The sequence below is a fragment of the Corythoichthys intestinalis genome, chromosome 8, assembly GCF_030265065.1.
Source record: "Corythoichthys intestinalis isolate RoL2023-P3 chromosome 8, ASM3026506v1, whole genome shotgun sequence".
Classification (NCBI taxonomy): domain Eukaryota; kingdom Metazoa; phylum Chordata; class Actinopteri; order Syngnathiformes; family Syngnathidae; genus Corythoichthys; species Corythoichthys intestinalis.
In genome coordinates, this window is record NC_080402.1 from 40,188,437 (window position 1) to 40,214,072 (window position 25,636).

Below are 25,636 nucleotides of genomic sequence, written 5' to 3' on the forward strand. Positions count from 1 at the left end.
AGTAAAAGCCAACTCTGCTCTGCCTTGGTCGGCCCCTAATGGGAAGGCGTGGGGAAATGTTTTTGGGAGTTATCTTGTCAACTGATAGTGAAGTTTGTTTTAACATTACATGAATCGGAAGTTGTTTGGTTTCACGGGCTGAGACTTTTATCAATGTAAGGTTTTTATCAACACAAAACTACTTTTGGTGTTAAATTAGGAGAAAAAAGTGTTAAAGTTGTTATAATTACGTTGCGTGAACCCGAAGTTGTCTATGTTACACGGACTTCAACTTTTGGCGACTGAATGGTCGCTGTGAACCCAAAACAGCATTTGGCGACAGGCATACAGTAAGTGATGCAGTGTCGCGCAACAAAATGTATCCAGTCTGAACATACCATTATGGCTCTTACACACTCATACTGAAAATTGTTTTTTTTTTTGTACCCTCTCTAAAATTCTGTGCTGAAAATTATTATTTATTTGTTTATTTTCTACTTGTGTGTTCTGTACTCCAGCTTTGTGTGATCCTGGAACCCATGCAGGAACTGATGTCCAGACACAAGACATACAGCCTCAGCCCCAGAGACTGCCTCAAGACTTGCCTCTTCCAGAAATGGCAGCGAATGGTGGCACCTCCGGGTTGGTGATCTACACACGCACCCACACACACATACCAACATTTGAAAACGCCTACATGATGTAATCATTTCCGTATGTGTAACTTCTTCCTGCTTCCCATTTTTAGCTGAGCCATCAAGACAGGCCCCAAACAAACGACGGAAGCGCAAGATGTCGGGAGGCAGCACCATCAGCGGAGGAGGAACTAATAACAACAACAATAACAAGAAGAAGAGTCCTGGCAGTGGCTTCCCTCTCTCCAGCCAGGTTCCAGTAAGTAGATCAGTGGACTCATCTGCTGTAAATGTGGAGTGAATTTCAAATTTGTGTGCAACAATTTCAGTTGTCCGTTCAGGCATTTCATCATTGGCTGCCATCGACGATAAAACGCCCAGTCCATTTGAACTGAGAGGGCTGAAAGTGATCATTCACTATTGCCTATTGCTGCCAAAAGCAGCTAATGTAATTAGACAATAACAACGACAATACTATTTATGGATGTTCACTTTCATTGGGTTGTATTCATATTGACTAAACATTGCAGTACATTTTTCTTTGGTAAAATGTAACAAATATCTGATGGGTTTCTTTTAATTTTTTAGGGGTGTAGTGGGGGTTCAAACAAATGAATTATGTTAAAAATAGTTTCAATGGGAAAAAAACGGTCATGTGCTTTGTCAGAGAACAATTTAAACTAATGATATGACTATTTCAATGATTGGTTACCCGGCCCATCACAGACTTCTTGCTTGTATAAATCAGTCACAGCACACCAAGGTGTTATGCTGCGTTCAGACCGGACGCATTTTGTCATGAGACATCATGCCGCTTGCCCTACTACGCCTGTCGTTAAATGCTGTTTTGTGTTCACACAGACTTTTACTTAGCCAAAAGTTGAAGTCTGCGTACCCAGAACAACATCTGGTTCACATAATGAAAATATATAGTATAATATAATGAATTAAATCTCATTATGTTACTATTTTTTTCCTCCTAATATTACTCTAAAAGTAGTTTAGTGTTGAAGGAAACCTTACGTTGGTAAGTCTCAGCCTGTGAAACCAAACAACTTCCGGTTTACATGAATGAGAAACATATTTGATTGGTTGCTTTTTTGTCATCGCTTGACTCTGTCGCAGAAAGTTCAAATCAGCCATCTTCTCTGCGGCGCGAAATTTGAATGCGCAACATCCCGGGGCGCGTCCTGTCTGGTAGAACTGGTAACATCGGGTCACACCTGACAGGGGTCGCCAGTAGCGAGGTTGTCTGTCGTGCTTCAACGCGTGATTACATTGACTTTGTATGAGAACCCATTACGCGACACAAAACCATGTCCAGTCTGAACGCAGCTTTAGAGTTGGTCTTCATTACCTTACGTGACAAGAACATTTTAATAAACTCTTAATGCTAGGAGAGCATCTTGATGCATTGTTTGCCAGCAGAGTGTCACAAAATTAGCACTTCCTTATCAAGGACACAAGTTCTCATCGTATTGCATTTCTGCAGGATGTCATGGTGGTGGGAGAGCCCACGCTGATGGGAGGGGAGTTTGGCGACGAGGACGAGCGTTTGATCACGCGATTGGAGAACACCCAGTTTGATGCAGCCAATGGAATTGACGACGAGGACAGCTTCAACAATTCCCCAGCTCTGGGGTCCAACTCACCCTGGAATAACAAGGCACCCTCCAGTCAGGAGAGCAAGAGCGATAACCCCACCTCACAGGCATCGCAATAGAGTTTGGGATCCTCCTCCGACACACAAATCCTTCGCACCCTCCTCTGAGCCTTCCCAAAGTCAAAAGTCACGAGAGAAACACGTTTATAGCAGCCCCAGTTGTGCGTTTAGAGCTCTGACTCTTCCAAAACGTGGTGCCTGGCGGCCCTCAGTTTGACCTCCTGCTAGGGACTCATCATAACTGTGACTTTCCAGCTTAGAGGCACCATGGCCCTCCCCTCATCTGGCTCTTTTCTGTGTTTCATACTAAAAGTGTCCTGTCTGCTCTTGCTAATTTCCACTTGGGACAGCGACATGTAGTTCTCATGAGGAAGTGTGGTGATTGAATCCAGGGGAGAACTAACCCACACTAAACCCAAGATGAACGCTACAAAGCAGTGTGGCATGGCTAAGGTGGCAAGTTGCTTAGGGACAGCTTGTCCACCCAGTCTCATAATTACTCAATTCTGGACTGCTCTGATGCTCAAGTCACTAGAAACCTTTGTTAATACAGTATCTGTGTGCGTGTGTAAGAAAGAAAGAAAGACTGAGAGAGTGAGTGACAGAAAACTAGCCTAAACACATCAGTGGCTTTGCCAAAACGAGCAAACCAGAATTGGAGACATCTTGTAAAATTGTTGTAATTGTCACACTTTTAATGTGGGACACAACAATTCACACTAAACACACACATTTAACCATAAACACACATGCACACGATGGAAGGAGTTTCAGCCCCTTGATGTGTGAGCCATCTCTGAGTAGACTCCAGCGAAAGCAACATACACACTTATACATTTTAAGAGTTTTTATACAGTATATATTTCCCTAGAATGTTTTTTAATTTCTATTAAACATCTTCAATTCAATTGTTGTAATTTTTTTTAATCCAATACTGAAAAGCTACAGACCAAGGAGCACCACAGGACTTTTATTCCTCCCCTAAAATATATTGTTTTTATCTTTTGTGTTTATAAAAGAAAATTATTTAGTGTGGATGTTTTATTTTGTCTTTCTGTTCCTTTTGGAAATTTGAAATTTTGTGTATTTGTGCTTGTATATTTAAGGTAGTAGCAAAGTTCTGTCTGACTGTAATAAGATGTATTCTTACTTAGGTATACCTAAAGCCATCCTGATCTAATGTAAAGAAACAAAATAGGAAAAATGAGGAAAAAAACACTCCGCTCTTTCCTCCTCCCTGTTTTTTTTAAGGGTAGTGTAAATGAAATGACAGCCCTGAGGGTACAATGGCACCGTGGGAAGGTTCCCCCCCATTTTTTTCCCCTTCTGTATTTATTTAGAACATTCAAAAACTCAACTATTTCATGTCTACATAGATTTTTAGTTCTCCCCGCTACTGTCGTTTTACGTATCACGTAACCATGATTCCACCTGATCAAGTGAATGTGCTGAAATGTTTGATAGGTGACATTCACTCCCATCACTTGCTTATAAAGTTATTTACACCTCTTCACGTTTTAATTTGTGACATCTTAAAACATTTTCTAAAACCAGCTTAACATTACGATCATTCTTCATAGGTTCTTATGTCATAAAATGCCGAAAGAAGTCCTGCTGTTCTTTATTTGGCCCTTCACATATTGATCATTACCATAAATGAAAGTGGAATCTTTGTACATTTAGATATTGTTACCCTTTCAACCATTTAAAATTGAGTTTGAATGGTGACTTGTACCTTCCTCAAACCCTGTAGAATCATTGTTTGATATCTATTTTTTTTATTTGGTTAGTTTCTGCCCTTGCTAATTAATGTATGGTACCAATAAAAAAGATACATTTTCACTTTAATAGATTGTTTCTGAAGTTATTGCAAAAAAAGTTTGTATTTAATATTGCAAACACCTGAATTTGAGTCGATTTTGATTTTTAAGATGGTAAATCACAAAAGTTCTATGCAGTTACAGATTGTTCTGCATAATTTCGTGCAAACAGATTTAATGTGGATAACACTATTAGCAGGTAACGGTAATATTGTTGGATGTAATATATGGCCATAATGAGTTTTTTAATTTCACAAAAGAGCAGAAATACTGAATATAAAACATGTACTTACTATCACTATACATTTAATGGATAATAAATGTATGAGTTTACTTATTTACATTCTTAGAGGCTTATTAACCCTTTATAGGGCACTCATTTAACTCATTGGCTGCTAATGATGGCGCTAAAAGGCCAATTCATTTTGACTGGAAGCGATCATTCACTCTCTACCGCCGTCAATGGCACTGAACAATTAGTGCACAGACAGTCCTTGAAATGAATTGGATATCTGTCGTTGGCAATGGCAGGTTAAGTTTTAAAAACAAAAACAAAAAAACTGGCGTTATTGGGGCTATTAACAGTGTATTTCTGTTATTCTGTGTAATTGTATTAATTTTGTTTTTATTAACATTTACTCATTTATTAATAGAACAATTATACATACAAAAATGAGTAATACTAATAAAAATAATTGTGGATGTCAAATTTGGATTACGAATGCCGCATTTGTATACAGTGATCCCTTGCTATATCGGACTTCAAACTTTCCGCCCTCAGTCTATCACGTATTTTTTAATTAAAAAAAATGGACTATTCTATTTAAAAATGTTAAAACATATGCATGTATACATGTACAAATTAGGGCTGTCAAACGATTAAAATTCTTAATCGAGGTAATCACAGCTTAAAAATTAATTAATCGTAATTAATCGCAATTCAAACCATCTATAAAATATGTCATATTTTTCTGTAAATTATTTTTGGAATGGAAAGATACTGAATGAATACTGCACATAAGTACTGTATTTGTTTATTATAACAATAAATCAACAAGATGGCATTAACAATATTAACATTCTGTTAAAGAGATCCATGGATACAAAGACTTGTAGTTCTTAAAAGATAAATGTTGGAACAAGCTATAGAAATTTTATATTAAAACCCTTCTTAATGTTTTCGTTTTAATAAAATTTGTAAAATTTTCAGTCACAAAATAAATTAGTAGCTCGCCATTGTTGATGTCAATAATTACACAATGCTCATTGTGCTGAAACCCATAAAATCAGTCGCACCCAAGCGCCAGCAGAGGGCGACAAAACACCAAAAAACACCAGTAACAAGTGGACATGACACTGCTGTCATTTTAATCTGTTTGAGCGGGGCATGTGCGTTAAATGCGTCAAATATTTTAATGTGATTAATTAAAAAAATTAATTACCGCCCGTTAACACGATAATTTTGACAGCCCTAGTACAAATAATTGTTTTCTTTTATGTATATCGCATTTAAATCGTAATTATTACATTTTCAGTGCTTCAAAACCATTTATTATTATTTTTATTTATTTATTATTACACTTTGGGGGAAAAAAGGGAAAAACATGTTTTATATGCATCCCTTTCCAATGCTTTTAAATCTGAATAAAGACATTACCCCCCCCCCACACACACACACACACACACAAATGTAAATAAGCTTCGCCTCTAGTTCGTGGATTTTCGATTTTCGCGGGGGGGTCGGTCCTAATTAACCGCGAAAAACGAGGGACATCTATCGCTTTCAGTAGCAACCAATGAGCTAAAAACAATGAATTTAATAATCATATAATAATATAATAATTATTTATTGACAACGTTAATGGAAAAGTACTACTGTCATTATTTATTATGAGGCTAAATAAAGAGATTCCGGGCTGTACATTATATGCTGTGTTTATGGGTGTAGTGACATTATAGACCAGTAGAAGGCTCGGCACTTTAGCATCATGCAGCTAAAGAGCTAGTGTTGTGTCAAGGATTCATGAGCTACATACATCATAGATTCCAAGTGAGGTAAGGGCAAAAAAATGCATCTTTGCTGGAACTTAACCAAATGATACACGACGGCAATTCCATAAATACACGCGGTCACCCACTCCTACTTAATAACTCGTTAAAAATGACACTTTCTTGTCTGACTGACCTCAGCTAGGTAGCGTTAGCTTAAGGTTCGCTCAACAAGAATACCAAAGCAGTATGTTACTTGTGTAATATTAACAGTGGAAGAAAGTAACCTTCACCAACATGATGAACGGATTGTGTTTTGTTCAACTAATCAGGTAAAATGAAGATTATAAAACAAACAGATTGAGTAGCGTTAGTTGATTAGCTGCTCATGCCTCCCATGTTGAGTGATTAATTTTTGCAAGTCGCAGCTGATAAACAAGTTACACGGCTCTCACATTAATACAATTGTGAATTGCCCAGCAAAAATCTTGCACAAATTGTGTAACTGTCAAAAGATTGACGACACGAGGCGGTTGTTGAAAAGCTTTAGCTGCTGACATTGCTGAATCTAGCTAGCCGATGCCTATCATATATGATCATCTGTGATACCTGTTTGTTTTCCTATTTATTTGTCCATATCTTTAGACCAAGCAATGTCTCAGGTGGAGAAGAAGGCTGGTCTGCTGAGAAGGACTTCGTCCTCCAAGAAACCGCTAAAGGAGAAAGTAGTTTTGATGTATGATGAAATCTTCACAGTGAGTATCACCCTCAATATACAACCCAACTAGTGGAAGTGTTTTTCTAAACAAGGCTTTTTATGTGTTTCAGAAGGATGACCCAGCTAAGAATAACCCTCGCTTCTGGGATGAGCTGTTTCTGATGAAGGTATGGTTAATAATGCACGATTATGCTTTTCATGAAATTATCAAAAAATGTTTTATCCATCCATCCATTATCTTCCGCTTGTTCCGGGGTCGGGTCGCGGGGGCAGCAGCTTTAACAGGGAAGCCCAGACTTTTTATTAATATACTAATCACATCAATAAGTGATAATATGTGTCTTTTGAATAAGTAGCAGACAATAGTTCAATAGCGTACCGCACGGAACACGTCACCTTTGCTCATTAATATTCATGACGTTGGTGACTGTTGCAAGGGGGGGTCAAACTCACGTTTGTCCCTGATGCTAGATGGTGCATGTAAATAGTGAACGAACAAGATGTTTACTGAGCTAAACCTACCAGTTATTAGACGTGTGCATCGGCACTGCCCTCACGATTCGATTCGATTACGATTTGGGGGGCCACGATTCGATTCGATTCAGAGGGTCACGATTCAATTCAGTTCGATTCGCCAATGCATCGCGATGCATTAAAGCCTGGGATGCATTAAAATTCTAAAGCAAAGCATATTTTTCGTGAATCATGAGGCAACACAAGCGGTCAGACATTAAACAACTTTTTATTGGCTCTTGTGTCACTCCTGGTTGAAGTCAAATGAAAATACTTTCATATATATGTATGTATGTATGTGTATATATATATATATATTTTTTTTTTTAAAAACTGATCACAGCATTTAATTAGTGCTTTGAATGAGACCAGGGCTTTCTCTTTTTTTTTTTTTTTTTACACACAGTAGCAGCCTTTCACACAGTGCAACATCTGAACTCCTGTGCAAAATCAATAATAACAGTCTCTGTATTTTAGTCACAACGACCCATCAATAAAAATATTCAAGTAAATATTAAAGAAAATGACAAAGACAATATTGTAGTGCAGCAGCATCTTTATCGCAATATCAATCCAGGGATCCGTTCAGTTGCAAACAAAACATCAACTAAATTGCAATGTAGAACAAAAGTAAAATGTAGGCCTAGCCCACTATATATGTGCAATCAACTTAGGAATGCAATCAGTAACTACCACATAACAATAAAAAATAATGAATTAAAATGAAGTGCGGCAGCATTTTAGCAGCCATAACAATCTGTTTCAACCTGAGGAAATATCAGTTTTTTACAATTGAGAGAGCAGAGAGATAGTAGGTTAGATCGGGCCTAAAAAAATCCAGCCCGACCCGACACGGCCCGCTGGTATTGAAGCCCGGCTTGGAGTGACGCGAAAAAAAAAACGCAGCAGCAGCAATTTATTTTCATTTCTTCGAGTTGGCAGAAATAACGCAAGTTTTCTTAATGTTTAAATAGTCTACATATTTTTAGGATCATTATAGAAGCATTTACACAACGAAATAACGCTGGGAAAGTTTAATATAAAAAACATGCGATTTTGCAGACACAGAGGAGGAGATTCAAAAGGATTACATTTGTGTTGCCTTTGTGTGCATAAAAAGAGTGTCTTTCGTAACGAATTCTCAGTTGGCAGAAAAAACCCCACAAGTTTTCTTAATGTTAAATCGGCTACATATATTTATGATCATTATAAAATCATTTACACAACAAAATAACGCTGGGAAAGTTTAATATAAAAAAAAAACATGCGATTTTGCAGACACAGAGGAGAAGATTCAAAAGGATCACAATTGTGTTGCCTTTGTGTACATAAATAAAAGTGTCTTTCGTAACGAATCGCAAGCGCCACAGCGGAGGAGAAGAAGAAAAAGCGGGTGGCGCCACTGCGTTCATGTGCATCCACAAGCAAATGCACAATACAGAGAGACTGCTCTCGGTTTTATCCCATGTTTTTTAAAAATTTTTTATAATTTATTAGTCAGGCGCGGCGGCCCGACCCGACCCGACCCGACCCGACCCGACCCGAACGTGAATGCTTAACATTTTGGGCTCGACCTGTTTGGGTTCGGGCACAAGATCTAACCTCTAAGAGATAGGACATAACATAACAACGGTTGAAGCGGAGAAAGAGGGAGCGATAAAGATTATTGATGCACCTAAGACATTGAAAGCAGACATCTGGAGACATTTTGGCTTCTACGAGGTTGGTGGGAAACTTGACCAGAGTTAGGCAGTGTGTAAAAAATGAAACATGAGAATAATAATACAAATGGGGAAACCAAATCCGTCGCATCACCGGAATTGTACAGGGAAGATTATTGAATATTTTAAAATGCGCTGAATCGATTCGGCTTGTTGCCCGCATCGAATCGAATCGTCCATGCCCCGCATCGGGATGCATCGCCGCATCGATTATTGTTGACACCACTACCAATTATGTCCAAAAATTATGTCCCTGGTGCCAAATTCACTGGTAAAGATGTGGAAGAACATACAACTGTTCAGTTAAAGAGATGGCTTGAGTGTCAAGGGCTGGAAGACTGGAAAAGGACCTGAGCTGATCAAGAGGTAGCTTTTTTATCGACACCTTTTTCTTGGATGCATTTCCTTATGCCACTGACAATGACATTCTCCCGTTTCACCAATGTATCCTTTACCATCATATGCCCTGTCTTTCTTGTATATTATAGCTAGAGCTGAAACGAGTACTCGAGCAACTTGAGTAACTCGAGTTTAAAAACTGATCCGAGTAATTTTATTCACCTCGAGTAATCGTTTATTTTGACAGCTCTAAGCATCACGTTTTGCTAGGACTACTTTTAATGCGGGACAACGCGCTGTCACGTGCGGAGAGGAAGAAGGGAAAAAAAAAAAAAACTTGCCGCAGCCGACAGCCGCCACAAACGACGCCGACGTTGCTAAATACTAGCCCGCACGATGCTACATTGGTAACAGGCAGTGTCTGGCGCGTCTCATAGAGATCACATGTATGTTGAACTAGATGCACAATGACAGACTCGGCCGCGTCTGGGCAGCGTTTGTAAACAGCCGCCATCTTAAAGCAGTACAGCGCTAAGCGCTAATAAGAAGCGCTAATAAAGAGCGCTAAGCGCTAATAAATAAGATTAACGTTACTGTCGCTACTAGCTCACGGAACGTTAGCCCTGCGGAGGGCTAGGTTTCAATTAATTATGACCACTGTCGATGCGTGGCTAACGTGTCTTACATACAGGCTTTAACATAACATAGCATTGTGGAGTGATGAGGGTGTAAAATAAAAACTTAATCATGCTAACTATCAATTTTAGCTCAGTAGTCATTGCTGGATAAAACACCAAGTAGCACTGGTCCCTAATGTGCTCCAATACAGCCTGTATCATACATTTATTTTGAACACTGCAAAAACTCAAAATCCTATCAGGACTTACAGTTTAGACTAACTTAAAACTTAACTAGAACTTAAAAAAAAGAGAAATTCAATTGAAACACGTGGGAAAAAAATCCTAACTTTTAAGTGATGTGTGTTATCAAGCGTAACGGCATTTTTAGGTAAGATATATATATATATATATTAATAAGATCTAAAAGTTTTTTGAGTGAAAGCAGTTAATTAGTCTTTTTTTTTTAAATTCTAGTTACACCTGAGATGCAATTGTTGGCTGTTTAAAACAATATACAACGAAAATAAAGACATTGATTGACTGAAAATGGTTCAAGATTAGATGAAATGTCTTGTTTTCTCATGTATATGTATAATTGCTCTTCACCTAAAAATATATTTGTTTTATCCGATTACTCGATTAATCGATAGAATTTTCAGTTGATTACTCGATTACTAAAATATTCGATAGCTGCAGCCCTAATTATATCCCCTGGTTGTCTTACGTCTCTGACAGTTCTTGGGGGTAATTTATATTGCTATTTTTTGTAGCAATTGCAAATGCTACTCAGTGACAGCCAACGAACACTTTTAATTTTTTCATTAATAACAAATGTTAATTCTATTAATTTATTTACACTTCCCCCTTACTAAAGTTGTTTCCTTAAAACAGAAAAGGTAGCAACAGTGGCAGTCAGATACCATTTTAATTTTTCTCTGGTCATTCATTGTCAGACAGAAGCAGCACGGCAAAACGCCACGCTAAAAATCAGGTAAAAATATCAAAATGGCTTACCTCTTCGGGGCACACTGTTGCAAGCAATGGATCAGTATTGTCATCTGTAGGACCATGGCTCCCAACAAAATATTTACTTCACATGAAGGTGAATGGCTTCACCTTGCTGGCGTTAAACTTGTCTTTTGGACATCCGCACAAGTTGATCCATTGTTTACATTTTTCCCTCTCTTTTGGCTTTGGGTAACGTATAAAGAAAACATCGGTCATATGTCGTAATGTCTAGAGTCGTTTCTACAAGTTCCATAGCAGCAGTGTTTACTTGGCATGTTCTTTTTTTTTAAAAGATTACCGGCAGAAAACAAGCAGTACTAGTATGAGATGCATGCGAGTGCGCTTCTATGTTGACCCCTTTCCGCTTTACGATGGTGACGTCACGCAGCCTTGCAGTCTAAAAATAGCATTCGTGCGGTACGCTATTTATGGTTATTAGTGTAATATATAAAGTTCATTTCATTTCAGCACATTGAACACCTCAAATATGGATTAAAAGTTTGATTTAAATAACACAACCCCAATAGCATATTCACTTAATAGACTGTTGACCTAACTTGTGTGATTTATTACCGTATTGGCCCAAATATAAGACGGTGTTTTTTGCATTGAAATAAGACTGAAAAAGAGGGGGTGGTCTTATATTCGCGGTCTAAACATTATACCCATTCTCGACGCTAGATGGCGCCAGATATCATTGAAGATGATCTGTCATTAGAGAGCTCAGCTACTCTCAAGTTTAGCCAGTTTGAATAATTTTATTGCAATGTTTTTCCTTATTCAGATTTGTTTCAAGACTACAGTTACAGTTAGACTTCACTTTGATGGTTAATGCAGTTATTGCAATTTTGTTGTTTTATCGGAATAGATTGGTTTAAATTTCAAAAACCAGAAGGCATTCATTTACAAATGTAATTGCACTTTAGTTTACATATTTAAATGTTCAGATATTAAGATTTGAATGAGGCAAAATAACATGCTTTTTCTCTCAAATATATTGGTATAATCATTTGATTCGGATGTACTGTAATTATTTTCTGTATAAAAATTAATTTGGAGTTCAAAAAGTCTTTTTTCAAACTTTAGTCTGGGAAAAGAGGGGGTCGTCTTATAATCAGGCCCGTCTTATAATCGGGCCAATACGGTAATTCAAGAGTGGCAGGAAACTTTTTCTCCCCACAAAGATAATGATGCTCAATGTTGGAAACATTCAGATAGGGATTAAAATAATAATCATTTATACAGTGATATACTGATTACACCGGGGACCATAGTTTTTGTTGTGTTAGGTCTGTCAGTTGTTTTTAACCAAATTTTGGATGCGCAATCCAAAATTGAGATCAGTTTTTGTCCATTAGAAAATACCAAATTGCAATGGTTTTCTTAACATTAGAAGGGATATGCCAACTCTAATTATAGTTGTCGAGTAATAACATAGTATGTAGGTACATTTAATAAAACATGTTAATACAAAATGCTGACTGAACTAAGTTTTCAAGCTGAAGTGGTCAATAGATAAGTTGCAGTTGATGAACTTGAATGGTCTGTCTCTCTAAATTTTATATTGTATTTGCTTTGTGTTTTAATCAACCCTATTGTCCTTTGCCTGTCTCGCCCTTTCTCAAAATTTTTAATGCATTTCTAAAAGACCACCCTCATTTTCTAGGTAAACCTGGAGTACCTGGAGTCGAAGTTGGAGACTGTAGATGGCGAAGAGGTACAACGGATACAAGACAACATCAACACACTCTTTCATCACAGCGTTCAGGCTCTTGGAGAGGAGCATCAGATCAAAGTTGTCAATGCTTTGCAGGTGACTACATTTTTGGGACACTGCATGTTTGACCTGGAACCAAGTTCTCAGTTTGTGCCACCCCTTTTCTCTCTCTCTCTCTCTCTCTCTCTCTCTCTCTCTCTCTCTCGCCCTTGTTGGTCTCCCAGACATTATGTGCGCTTTTCAGAGGAGTTCATCAAAAGAACAAGTCTGCATCTGGCTTTGACATCATTAATATGCTTGTGGGCTTTGACAAGGCTGAGCAAAGAATGAAGGTATGTATTGATATAATGTGAGGGGGGGAAATGCAATTCGTGTACATGAAAAACATGTGAAAAGAGTCAATCCAAATTTTTTTACTGAAGGACTTAATGGAAAGACTGGATAGCCTCCTTTGTGGTGATGGCTCAGAGAGTCTTAAGAGTCTTTGTCTTAAACTTCTGCTTTGTCTTGTGACGGTAAGAAATCACAACGATGTACAAGAGTCCAATTGCTATTAGTCATGAACAAGTTTGAACCTGATTATATCGTGTGTGTTTATAGGTAACAGATAATATTAGCCAGAACACAATCTTGGAATATGTGATGATCAACAGCATCTTTGAAGCCATACTACAGGTAATGACGTAGTGGTCTAAAGGGATGGAAGTGGATGGAGTTAGGTGGGGCGTGAGTGAAAATATCAGATTTGTGCCATCATTTCTTTTATGAAAGGAAAGACTTGGATACAATGTACATTAAAAATTATTTAATTGCATGAACTGAAATGAATTTACTATAATTTCTGAAGTATACTATTCTCATTTATGGTAGAGATATAAACTGATACGTCGATATAATATGTGATTGGTTATACATTGTCATCAGTGTTTCTCCTCCACAGATTCTTTCGGATGGTTCCAGTAGAGGGCAGCATGGTTATGATGCTGTTGTTCTTCTCGCCCTTCTGGTCAACTACAGGAAATATGAGGTTTGTAATTGGACTTAACTTGATGCACCAATATTAGAAATACCGTACAATACAAAAATATAATACCATTGTTGGATCTGGCCAGCTTTTGTATTTTTCAGTGCACTTGTTTGTACGGATGTCCTGATCCGATGCATGTATTGGTATTGGCACCCGGTATGGCTACTTTTGGAGTATTGAATTTGGTCACGAAATCAGATCTGATCCAGTAATCACGTGTTTTTAGTTCTGTCATTCTTTTCGGCTGCTGTAAATCAAATCACTTGAAAATTGCCTCTGTTGAAAGACTGCTGCTCTTTAAAACAATGGTCGTAACAGAGCATTGTGTAATGTTCTTGAGGAGGTACCAACAGAGCTCTGTTTAATACAAAAAAAGGATTTTTTACTCGTCTAAAAATAATTGGTATGTGCAAAACATGTCTTGAAATAAATCGAATCGGAAGTCAAAAATCAGCATCGGGACATCCCTACTTGTTAGTGTATTTTACAAAAGTGTTAATGAAAATATACTTCTATATTCATGCCTTTTTTCTGTCATTCTCAGTCTGTAAATCCATATATTGTGAAACTCTCCATCGTTGATGATGAGCCAACACTGGATGTAAGTATTATTTTGCACAGTGATGAGTTAGTTTTTCACCAGTGTTGTTACGGATTACTTTAAAAAGTAATTTAATTACTGATTACGCCTCAAAGTAATCTAGTTACTTTTCTGATTACTTTATTATCAAAGTAACTAATTTACTTTAAAAGTATCGGTTACTTTTTACCAATTTTTCAACCTTTGCTGCCTCAACATAAGTATGATAACAGAAAAATGTCATTGCATGTAATTGACTTTCCGATAATTGAATTTAAAGGGGAAGATCAGAATTTTTCACACAAGGCCTAATCTTCGAGGTAGCAGGGGTTTAATTATTAGTTGATGGAGTTGATTTCGGCCACCCTTTACTCGCACTAGCTTAGCCACTCTGGACCTCTGAAACTAACAAATAACCGACAAACTGCATTGAATTTGTTAAAATTAGCTCCACCGAACAATTAAACCCCCGCTAACTTGAAGATTAAGCCCAATTTAAAAAATTAGGAACTTAAAGACCCAAGGGTAGATACTTTGAAGAAAGTAGAATATAAAATCTGTTTTCAGTTATTTTACTTTTTTTTGCCAAGTACATAATTCCACATGTTCATTCGTAATTTTCATATCTTCAGAGAAAATTTACAATGTAAATTAGGTGTGGGAACCTCTTGGTACCTCACAGTATGATACGATTTCCGATACAAAGCTCACGATAACGATGATCTGACGATATGGCGATACATTGGTCAGGAAATCATTCTAGGATATTCTACAAACAACTAATAAACAGAAAAACAAGCTTCTGCTGTCAATTGGAATGTGTTTATCACTAGTAGACGTCCAATCCATTTCGCTGCCATCCCTCCCACTTCAAATGGATTGAACGTCTATGGCCGTTGGCAGCCAATGTCAGGCAATGAGGTAATTTTGGGCTATTTAAGGTCATTTATCTGTTGATTTTCAGTTACTTCCTCTTGAACTTGGGGTATTTTATGGGTCACTTCCTGTTTATTTTGAGTTACAGAACAGGAAGTGACCTGGGAATGACCCAAATGAATAGGCAGTGACTCAAACGCAACAGGAAATGACCTGTAAATGCCCTGAAAATCAGACAAAATGACTGTGAATGCTCTGGTTTCGAATGAACGTACGTTCCCAGTCTGAATGGATTGGGCGCAGTGCAACGTCAGTGCAGCCTTTGAGTTAACTGAGACACTATTATGGTGGAAGATTTTGGTAGCAACTTGTTGGTTCCTTTTTATTTATTTTTTTAGACAGTGACACCTTTTTAAAACGATATCTCGATTCTTGGCAGGAGCATATCGATAACCTTTTGAGATACAAAGTATCATGATGTATCACCATTTCGATATTTTGTCACACCCCTAATGTAAATACTAGTTAAATATAGAAATATATATACCGTAATGTAAATTCATTTTATTGCTGACAGTGTGTTTCAGGGTTATCAACATGTCTGCTCTCAAGTATTTTTTCTGATTATCATTCTATAAATCATCCTCGGTGTACTGAGAACCGGACATGAACAGATTAACACAAACGGGCTGCCCCCCTGGTTTTCTTTCATTTTTGGATTTAGTTTGCTCTTTTACACTGGGTGACATTTTATTTCTACGTATTTTGTAATATAAAATCGTTGCTTCAGACTTTTACAGAATGTTGTATAATGTATAGTATGTCGTCCCATTAACCAAAAAATACAAAATAAAGCGGATTTCTGTTTTTGTTTTTGTATTTATTTTTAAGGGAATGGGCCTTGTTGTCCACCATGCTTTAACAGAATACAACAGGTATGATGTTCTCCTTTCCATGTATTTAAAAAAAAAAAAAAATACACTGATGAGCCTATTTACACTACAGGTTTTTGTGTTTTTTTTGAATAAAATTTCTATTTTTATTCATCTGGTGGAAAAAAATAGCAAAAAAGTTATTTTCTGTATATCCTGCTGTCCTTTGACAGTTAGAAATGATGTTTTGTGTGCAGCAAGTTTATTATTTGAAAGGCTGTCGTTAGTCAGTGGGTGCGTCCACTACAAAAGTACACACTAAATTACTTCATATTTGTCGCACTCTACCAATCATTCACTTCATTACGACATTCTTGCTTTTAATTGGTCCTCATCATTCTCTTTTCAGGCAGTACAAAGACAAAGAGGAAGAACACCAAGGAGGGTTCTTCTCCACCCTCACTAGTATGGTAAGTATTTCCTTCTTATAATGCTGGCCAGATTTGTTGTTCTCTAAAGTTGTAAATGCATTTTTCTTAAATACCCATCCACAGGTGGGGAGCATGTTTATAGCAGATGCAGATGAAAAGCTTTCTGTTCAGTAAGTTCCAAGCAAACTGTTTTTAGCATTAAACTATTGTAACATTTTTCTTTTATGTTGCATAGATTTATCGCTCACATCATTTTCCCGCTCTCCTTGATTATATAATGAAAGCAAATACGGCTGCAACTAACAATTATTTTTTATAATCGATTAATTAAATAATTCATCGATTAATTGGATAAATGTCACTTTTTTTTCAATTACCTTCGCAATTTAACAAAGTTGTTTTAGACATGTTGTAACAATGAAGACAAAATTAATAACTACTTCCTTAAAAAATATTTTATTACAGCTTCCTGACTTAACAGTAGTCTACAACTGTACTGTTTTAAGTACATGAAAGTTTTTAATAAATGTTCTGAGAATAAACCATTAAAAAGGAGACTGTAAGCTGTTATATGAGTCGGTTTATGTGTGTGGTTTCTTTATAAAAATACAACTTTAATATCTAACAATAACTCTCAAGTGCTAATATGCTTCTCCAAAACACAAGACACTTAAGACACTGATTAGCATAATTGCTAACTAGCTTAGCGCTCTGTGCTAAGTAGTAACGTCTCGTGAAAACAAAATCCAAACAATACAATTGGCTTCATTTACTCATCTCTGATGTAAGAACACTAGATCTAACAACACAAAAGCCAATCTAACTCTATAGACACTTTGTAGAGTTATTTATTCAGTAACCCAAACTGAGTGTAGTAGACTTAGCAGTGACTCTCTCTCTTTCTTGCTCTAATCAATGGCACGCGCGCACAGCCTCACATTACACACAAAAAGAACCAAATGGAACTGCTCATAGCTGCCGGCAAAAAACGATTATCAAATTCGTTGGCAAATAATTTATTAATCGATTCTAATCAATTAACTGTTGTTGCCTTAAAAGCAAATGTCCATTTCTGCCTCCAATGCAGCTACACACATGAAGCTTAATACAAACAATACTTAACAAGGACTTCAAATGGTGGATTCAAAATGTTGCTGATTCAGACTTGAATTATTTTAATATACCAGATTTCGCTTCGTTTGTCTTAAACTTTTGGAACCTTTGTGCTTTTTTTGGACAATTTTTCTTCCCTGAATGAATCTACTGGCTGTGACTTTAAATTTCCATTTCATCTGCAGGACCAATGAAGCAATTTTGCTTGCACTGTACGAGGCCGTTCACCTTAACCGCAACTTCATTACTGTATTAGCACAGGTAACATTTAAACCTTTTTTTAAACCTCTTTTTTGGTTTATTTTAGAGCTGTCCCGACTAGTCGACATAGTCGACGTCATCGATGACGTAAATCCGTCGACGAGCACAACATCCCGTCGACGGTTAATGAAGGGTTAAACAAAAAAAATACATGCGTGGAAAGTTCAGAATGTCGGATACTCTGTATGCAAGCAAGGAAAGCGACACAAACCCAAAAAAAGCGCACCAGAGTGTCCAAAACATTGACTTATTTCAAAGAAACAACGGAGGGTACACTCTTCTGTCTGTCTGTTCAATGCCAAGCTTGGCTGCACGTCGGCCGTGAATAAACACCTCAAGCGCCGTCACCGTTTGTAATTTTTTCTTTTTTTTTCTTCTTTTTTTGTACACCAGAGGGTGCTGTCGCCTTACTGAATAATAATGTTTCATTGACAATGGGCCCATAAGTGCTATTAGTATTGTCCTTAATGCTAACTGAAAGGTTTATTTCATGTTATGGTTTATTTTATGGTATAGAAAATTATATAAGGTTAAAAGGTCATAAGTATATACAGTGATTGCACTCAAGGGAGAGATTGTCAATGATAAGGTAATAAATTAAGGTAAAGGCAATTCATTGATATATAAATAAGGTTTAAAAGGAAAAAGGTGAAAAGTTTTTGTTAATTTCTAATTGTGTTGTTTTATTTGTGTGCACCATAGCTCTTATGGTGTGATTACATCAAGGATGGAATAAAAGTTGTAAACCATCAGTTTAAGAGACCACCTTTTCAATCAGGGATGCTACATTAGTAAATTCTATCAGCATTTGAACTAATTGTTTATTTGTGATTTATTATTATTTATGTGTTTATTTGTACTTTAATAAATAATTTAAGTGTTCCAATATGTTTTTTGTGAATTGATAAGCGTCAACAAAAATTTCATTGCTAAATTAGTAAACAAAAACAAATTTTTTAAAAAAATTTTTTTTTTAATTATTAGATTAGTCGACTAATCGTAAAAATAGTCGGCTGACTAATCGGGACAAAATTAGTCGTTTGGGACAGCCCTAGTTTATTTTACATGTAATAGTGTTTACTGCAGTTGGCGCAATTCCAACGACGCGGGCCAGCGGAATCCTACAACCTGGCCAAAACGCCAAACTCTGCGCGTTCACCTTAGTTTTAACCCCTTGTACTGACTCCATTTTAAAAGCTGGAAAAAGGCTTCGAAACACAAGTTGACAATTTTTCAGCAACAATCATACAGCACAGAGAGGCCCAGGCGAGGAGGCAAACTGGATCCAGGGTCGCCATTTCGCAAGTCAACCAAAGATTCCTGAGAAAAATGACCACGATTAGTTAAACATTCAGTCCATCAAAGGCTCTGGTGAGGCGGGCTGTGATCCGGAAGAAGGGTGTGTTTGAGCGTTGTTTAGGATTATTGTCTATTGTGGATTGGACTGTTGTCAGGGCAAGGGGAGTTAAGGATTTTGCTGTCCTCAGCACCACATGAGTGTTCACTTCTCTGTTGCGGGTTCCTCCTTATCAGATGTTCCTTGTAGCAAGACAAGATGTCCCGCCATTTGTTCTGGACTTTCCAGAAAAGCTGATTGCTGGATTTGGTGGTGCAGACTTGGGCTTGTAGATGTCTTGCCTATCACCTGCTTGTCGGTGTCAATCTTGCTCAGTCAGCTGCATGACGCGCGCGTTGGGCTTCCGTGGTCAGAAGGCGTCCTTTATCCGTTCTGCCCTTTTCTGCCCATTGTCTTGGCGCTGAAAATACTAATAATTTCAAGTCCAACTATTCATATTATCAAATATGCTCGTTCTTCTTAAACTATAATATAAATCTCTGTTAATATTGGGTGTGTTAGAGTAATACAAAAGTCAAACAGTAAATACAAGAAAAGATACTATTCCCTTCAGTGTCGGCTCACCGATAGCTTCATGTCCTAAGATTCATATGTAACTGCACTAGTGTTTCTGCCGATTGATAGAAACATGAGACTGTTGCTTACTGAGTGACATTCTCATCTTCTATGTTTTTGGTCTTTACACAGAGCCATCCTGAGATAGACATTGCAGCAACGCCAGCCAACCAAACTCCGACCACACCAACAACGCCCCTTGGCACAACGCCACCTTCTCTTGACAGTATGTCATTTTCTTTTTTTTTTTTTTTTTTTTTTGCTGGAGATGTGCTTTCAGACGTAAAGCTGTTTTTGCCTAGTGAGACTTACCAGAAGGAATAGCATGTTTGATTAGTTCTAATGCCCTAAAACCTTTAGAGTTTCCAGAATGAAAAAGTAGTTTCCCCTCCAATGCCCCCCAGCAAAGGCACTTTTCAATATTAAGTATCCCACAGGCTCTACTGGAGCCTCCACTCTTTACTAAAGCTTCAAACCGCAACTTACCCTTTAAACAATTCGGAAGTACCCGAAGGGGCCGTGAAACAGAACAACACATTTTGAAAGCTTTTTATTATGAAGAGTCTCTCCCTCTTTCTTAGTTTTAGCTTGACTCTGTTGCAACCTGCATTTTTCATAAGTACCATACCAAACATTGTGACTTTATTTTCCCTTGACCAAAAACTGTAGAAGACACGTAGGCACTACAGCAACAGCCTTTTCAAATATTTACTAGTTTGTTTTATGAAATGGAGTTGGTTAAGGTAATGGCCCTGTCAAGACGGGTGTAACAACCCTTAGTACTTCCGTTTCTCATTGAACCAAATCACTTTGTGTTACGTGCTTCTACAAGGTGTTCTTTGGGGGCGCATATACGCTGTTACTTTTATTGGTGCATGTTTCTATCTCAGGCTAGCCTGCCCATGACTGCTTCGCCCATAAGAGCCATTTCTTTATTAAATATTAACTCTTCTTTTAAACTGAACCTGTCACATGCAGTGTGCGTTCCAACCTGATATCACGTGTGTCTGCAATCAGGCATATACAAGCGAACTAAAACGCCCTGTGATGGAATGTGTACCGACAGTTGGAATTGGTCCTGTCCTGTGGGCCTGCAGTGATCGGAGGAAGATGGAAACAAATCTGCATTTGAGTGATAAGGAGAAAGGGGGCGCTTTATCATTCATGAAACAAGTGGTTGCGAGCAAAGACTCTTGTCGAGATGACAATAAATTGAACATTTTTCTTATCGTTATTTACTTGAATGTGTATTACTACGACTGTAATTAGCTGCTCTCACTTTTGCAAGTAAAAGCTCAGGGATTCCTTGATTAGGTTATGAAGGAATTGACTTATTTGAGATGACTTGTGGTGAATGGTTGGTCAGATTTAAAGTAATTCAATCGCTTTCTAAAAATGACATAAACCTTTAGTGTATCCAAAATTGTCTAAAGTTTAAATTGGTCCTGCTTTGCGTAGTGATGAACAACCCCGAGCTCCCACTGGATCCCAATCTTCAGACAAGCAATCTTCTCATTACCTTCCTCAAATATGCCTCTATTGTAATGCAGGATACTAAAGGTAAGAAGAATACTTTTCCTATTCTACCTTTGGCTTCTGTCTTACTTTCATCTATGCTTCTGTTACAAATATACATGCCCTGACTCTTCCGTGTTTTAAGATGAGCATCGACTCAACAGCGCCAGACTGTGCCTCATCATTCTCACATGTATAGCTGAGGTAGGAGCAGCGTGCATACAGTAATTTGACATCCTGTCTCTCATCACTTGTGCCCTAGTTCTAAATTGTGTTGACCATGCATATGCGTTTGTCCGTGTGTAACAGGACCAATATGCTGATGCCTTCCTGCATGATGACAATATGAACTTCAGAGTCAGTCTACACAAAATGGTGAGTTTGATGGAGATGTTGACTGATGAACTGTGTCTGACTGTTTGATTCAAGATAGACTGATTATCGGCACCGATATGTGGAAATTTGACGTATATCGTATCGGCCTTTTTTTTTTTTTTTTTTTTTTTTTTTTTTTTAAAAACTGACAGGCTGAAATTAAAAATCAATTTAAAACTGGGTTATTTTGACTAATGCAGCCTGATGAATTATTTTGCAACTTTGAGATGTTTCTGAGGCTAGGAAATTCAGGCAATTCTGATGCTGTTATTTTCTATTTGTGTGATTCAATAGACATGCTTTTTAGGCATTTCAATGAAGCCCAGTTGCATGATTCATTTTTTACACCAATTTTTACACTTTTACTGCAAATGAATATCTGCTCCAAAAATCGGTTATCGGCCCCTCTAACTGCTCATAATCGGTGTCCGTCCTGAGAAACACATATCGGTCGATCTCTAGTAATGATAGTCATAATTTCTGAAACAGTCATTTTATTCTGTTCTGAATGAAGCACAGGTGTTATGTAATCGCTGTATGATTTATGATTTTGTTCTCAGTTGTCACGTAGGTAGTACAGTACACACCCTGAGTTGTTGTGTTGCATGGACCGTGAACTGTTTTTATAAACCATCATATGATCAATTAAGGAGCTATACATCTTTGTCTGTTCTGTCATGTATTTTTTGCAGCCTATGAGGCACAGAAAGAAAGGCGTGGAGAAGAACATCCCTTGTCTACCACTGGTCTGTGCAGTTCTAGGTAACAAAAACATGTTTTAAATAGGTTGTCACATTTGCCTCATGTTTGCAACTTGGTTTGATTTCTTTCTATTATTATATGCTAATATGTGTGGTTACTTGGGAATAAAATGACATTTTCACTTAAACTGTGTGTTATTTTGCATTTTGCAAGTGATATATACATTTTAAGATTTAACTTCAAAACTGTTTAACTTTCCATAGATCTGATGGTAGAATTTGTTGTCACACACATGATGAAGGATTTCCCAATGGATTTGTACTTGTGAGTAAACACGTTGTCTGATCAGCTCACTTAAAATTGCATACATAGCCATCACATTTGTATTGTTTTTATGTCCTGATCAGGCGCTGTGTTCAGATAATTCACAAACTTCTATGTTACCAGAAGAAGTGCAGAATCAGGTTACACTACACCTGGAGGGAGCTATGGTCAGGTATGCACCTTGGCTGCAAAGAAAAATCAATTTCCACCAAACATTTACCACCCACTGTAACTGTGACCACACAAGAGCTATTTTAAATGTTTCGCAAATATGATAATGTTCAGTTGTGTTTGACACAATACTCTGATAGTGTAAAAAGGTCAACATCGGGGGTTAATTTGGGCTGGAACACGTTCCGGTATCTCTTGATTTTGGACTCCACGTGTTCTGGGACTGAATTACTCTGTTCCTTGACCTTATGTTTGTAAATATTATACCGAGCGACGTAGGGGAGAATGTAAGGCGATAATCACATCGTCATCACTTGCTACGTTAATGTCCTCTACAATAATTAACGCCACGAATCACTGCACTTCACTGAATGGAGCACACATCATATAACACTGGAAACCACCACTCTAAGTCATGGTTGCCCAAACTTTTCATTCGGGATTTGGTCTGAACAGAAAACAGTCGCTTTAAGTTGTAAAAGCTTGGCAGCGAAAATAACACAGGAACCTTGATGCTTTTTACCCCCTCATTTTATTCTTTCCGCCACCCTAATGCAAAACAAACAACAAGTCACTGGTGGATGGCTATGCAGTCCGCCAATCGGAGCGTCGCGCTGGCGCACCAATAGGAACCCCGCGTTGACGCATAAATTACCGTGCCGACGACAGCCCTGGTGATGCTACAATATAAAAACGTTTTTAAAAAATGTCCATCCATCCATCATCTTCCGCTTGCTCTGGGGTCGGGTCGCGGGGATAAAATAATAAGATTCATACAGAGTACCCGCGGGTTATCAAAGCATTGAATTTAGTTTTCCATTATTGAAGGTATTAAAAGTATTAAATTAGCTGTCGTAAGTCTGGAATTTTTTCACCGTGGTTTTAATTTTCAAGAACATCTCAGTGCAACCTAAATTATATCCGTGACGAAGTTTTTTTTTTTTTTTTTTTTTTTAATCCATAACGAAGATGACGCGTAGAATTTTTACGATGCACTGCACCTCGTGCGTGCGCGCCGTTAGCATCATTAGCATAAACATCACAACAGCAGGCAATCGCACAGTACTGTGTGCAAATGCAAGGAACTGCTCAGATGCCTTAGTTTTTATGTTCGACGAAAGCCTCAACAAGACAACCAAGTCCAAACAGTTGGACCAGCATGTGAGGTATTGGATCGGCGACCAAGTCGCATCCAGATACTTTGGGTCGCAGTTTATGGGTCATGCGAAGGCATTGGACTTGCTTAACATTTCAAAGTAAGTTGCCAGTTTCTTCAATTAAAATGTATTAGATGCAATAATGTATTTCTGCACGGTTTGCCTTTCGAATGAATGTGAATTTCGCAGTTTTAACTCAAAGAGTTAGCCATGTTCAATGGGGTATTGGCAGGTGCATGGATAAACCGGAGTCGTAGATTCACCATCACTCTCAGATAGATACACAACACGGTTGACACTGTCTATTATTGGAACGAGTGCGGGGTAACGTTGATCTGAATAACATGGCATGGTGATAGGCAAATTATAATGTAGGTGATAGTAGAACACCTCCTGGTATAGTTAAATGTTTTTCTTGATTAAATAAGAGAATGGATTTTCTCTATCTGATTAAAAGAAATGTCTTCAATAGCTAACAAAGGATTAACATGTGTTTTGTATACTTCTTGTAATTTGATTAGAAAAAAACGATTATCAAGGGAAATGATCATGTGTAGCTTTTTTATTTTGTGGTAATTAATGGTAAACTACTGCCATTTAGTGGCTGTTTTTTAAACTTTCACTGCCAATTGCAAGCATTTTACAGTTAAGGCGGACAACTTGACAATCACCTACCTACCACATTAATTAGGTCCTCTTAAAAGGGAAACCTGTTGTATTGCAAATGTAATTTCTGAAGTTGCTTTACAATAATAGTGTAAAATCCATTTTATCCTGGGAAAAAAATTCTGAAAGACCTTATATTTAAATGTGTTTTATTTGTATCTTCAATAAATGTGCATTCTTTTGTCAAACACACTTAGTAATCGAGGTTAAATTTGATGTTCAGTGCTTTATTTTTTTAATATAATTCAATATTATCTAAATAATGGGTGTGAGAAAAGTATTAATTTTCAGTTGAAATGGCATTAAAAAAGGTCTTAAAAGTCTTGAATTTAGATTTATCAATCCTGGGGGGACCCTGTCATAGATTAATTTACAGAACATATCACAAGAATTGCATGTTGTTTCAAATCTCCACTTTTGGTTAGCAGTGCTTTCAACTCCGAACCATAGTAAAAGTCAACACCGCGCTACCTTACTCTCCCCTATATGCTCACCCACTTCTCCTTCTACGCCAAATTGTCAATGCCGGTCACACTGAAACAGGACAGCGGCCCCTTGGAGATGCTAGTAACAATGTTGTTTATGTTGATGAAATGTTACGTCATTTGAAAGAGTCAGAGATTTGTTGATAGGCTCAAAAGCTGCACCAACAAATCAGCCCCTGACATAAATTGGAAAAAACTTTAGGATCAAGCGGTATTTCAACATGCCTAAAAGACAGACAAACCAGTCTGAAAAGCAACAATGACAACAAGGGATGTTTTGGACAACTAAATTAGTGTTGCACCGATACCATTTTTTGGCCCCGATACCGATACCTGGCTGTGCAGTATCGGCCGATACCGATACCACCCCGATTGTATATATATATAATTTTTTTTTTCTTTTTTCCCCCAAAGAGCTACATAATTTGATGTGAAATCATTGCTATC

The 25,636-nt window shown here is 37.6% G+C and overlaps 2 protein-coding genes across 4 annotated transcripts in view; both read left to right on the forward strand.

The window, feature by feature from the left end:
• Positions 1-4,120, forward strand: part of ldb1b (LIM-domain binding 1b) — a 45,896-nt gene extending 41,776 nt beyond the window's left edge. For all 3 annotated transcript variants that reach the window (XM_057843345.1, XM_057843344.1, XM_057843346.1), the window contains exons 9-11: positions 498-621; positions 728-873; positions 2,107-4,120. In XM_057843345.1, the coding sequence (XP_057699328.1) occupies positions 498-621; positions 728-873; positions 2,107-2,337 (501 nt within the window). In that variant the 3' untranslated portion in view covers positions 2,338-4,120. The remainder of the gene's footprint in view (positions 1-497; positions 622-727; positions 874-2,106) is intronic.
• A 1,900-nt stretch (positions 4,121-6,020) lies between these two features.
• Positions 6,021-25,636, forward strand: part of armh3 (armadillo like helical domain containing 3) — a 34,590-nt gene continuing 14,974 nt past the window's right edge. The window contains exons 1-20 of the mRNA XM_057844357.1: positions 6,021-6,152; positions 6,732-6,841; positions 6,915-6,971; positions 12,672-12,818; positions 12,947-13,054; positions 13,145-13,237; positions 13,323-13,397; positions 13,663-13,749; positions 14,294-14,350; positions 16,097-16,140; positions 16,487-16,547; positions 16,632-16,678; positions 17,807-17,882; positions 19,927-20,020; positions 21,253-21,354; positions 21,455-21,513; positions 21,619-21,684; positions 22,377-22,446; positions 22,650-22,710; positions 22,794-22,882. Coding sequence (XP_057700340.1) covers positions 6,740-6,841; positions 6,915-6,971; positions 12,672-12,818; positions 12,947-13,054; positions 13,145-13,237; positions 13,323-13,397; positions 13,663-13,749; positions 14,294-14,350; positions 16,097-16,140; positions 16,487-16,547; positions 16,632-16,678; positions 17,807-17,882; positions 19,927-20,020; positions 21,253-21,354; positions 21,455-21,513; positions 21,619-21,684; positions 22,377-22,446; positions 22,650-22,710; positions 22,794-22,882 — 1,495 coding nt within the window. The 5' untranslated portion in view covers positions 6,021-6,152; positions 6,732-6,739. The remainder of the gene's footprint in view (positions 6,153-6,731; positions 6,842-6,914; positions 6,972-12,671; positions 12,819-12,946; positions 13,055-13,144; positions 13,238-13,322; positions 13,398-13,662; positions 13,750-14,293; positions 14,351-16,096; positions 16,141-16,486; positions 16,548-16,631; positions 16,679-17,806; positions 17,883-19,926; positions 20,021-21,252; positions 21,355-21,454; positions 21,514-21,618; positions 21,685-22,376; positions 22,447-22,649; positions 22,711-22,793; positions 22,883-25,636) is intronic.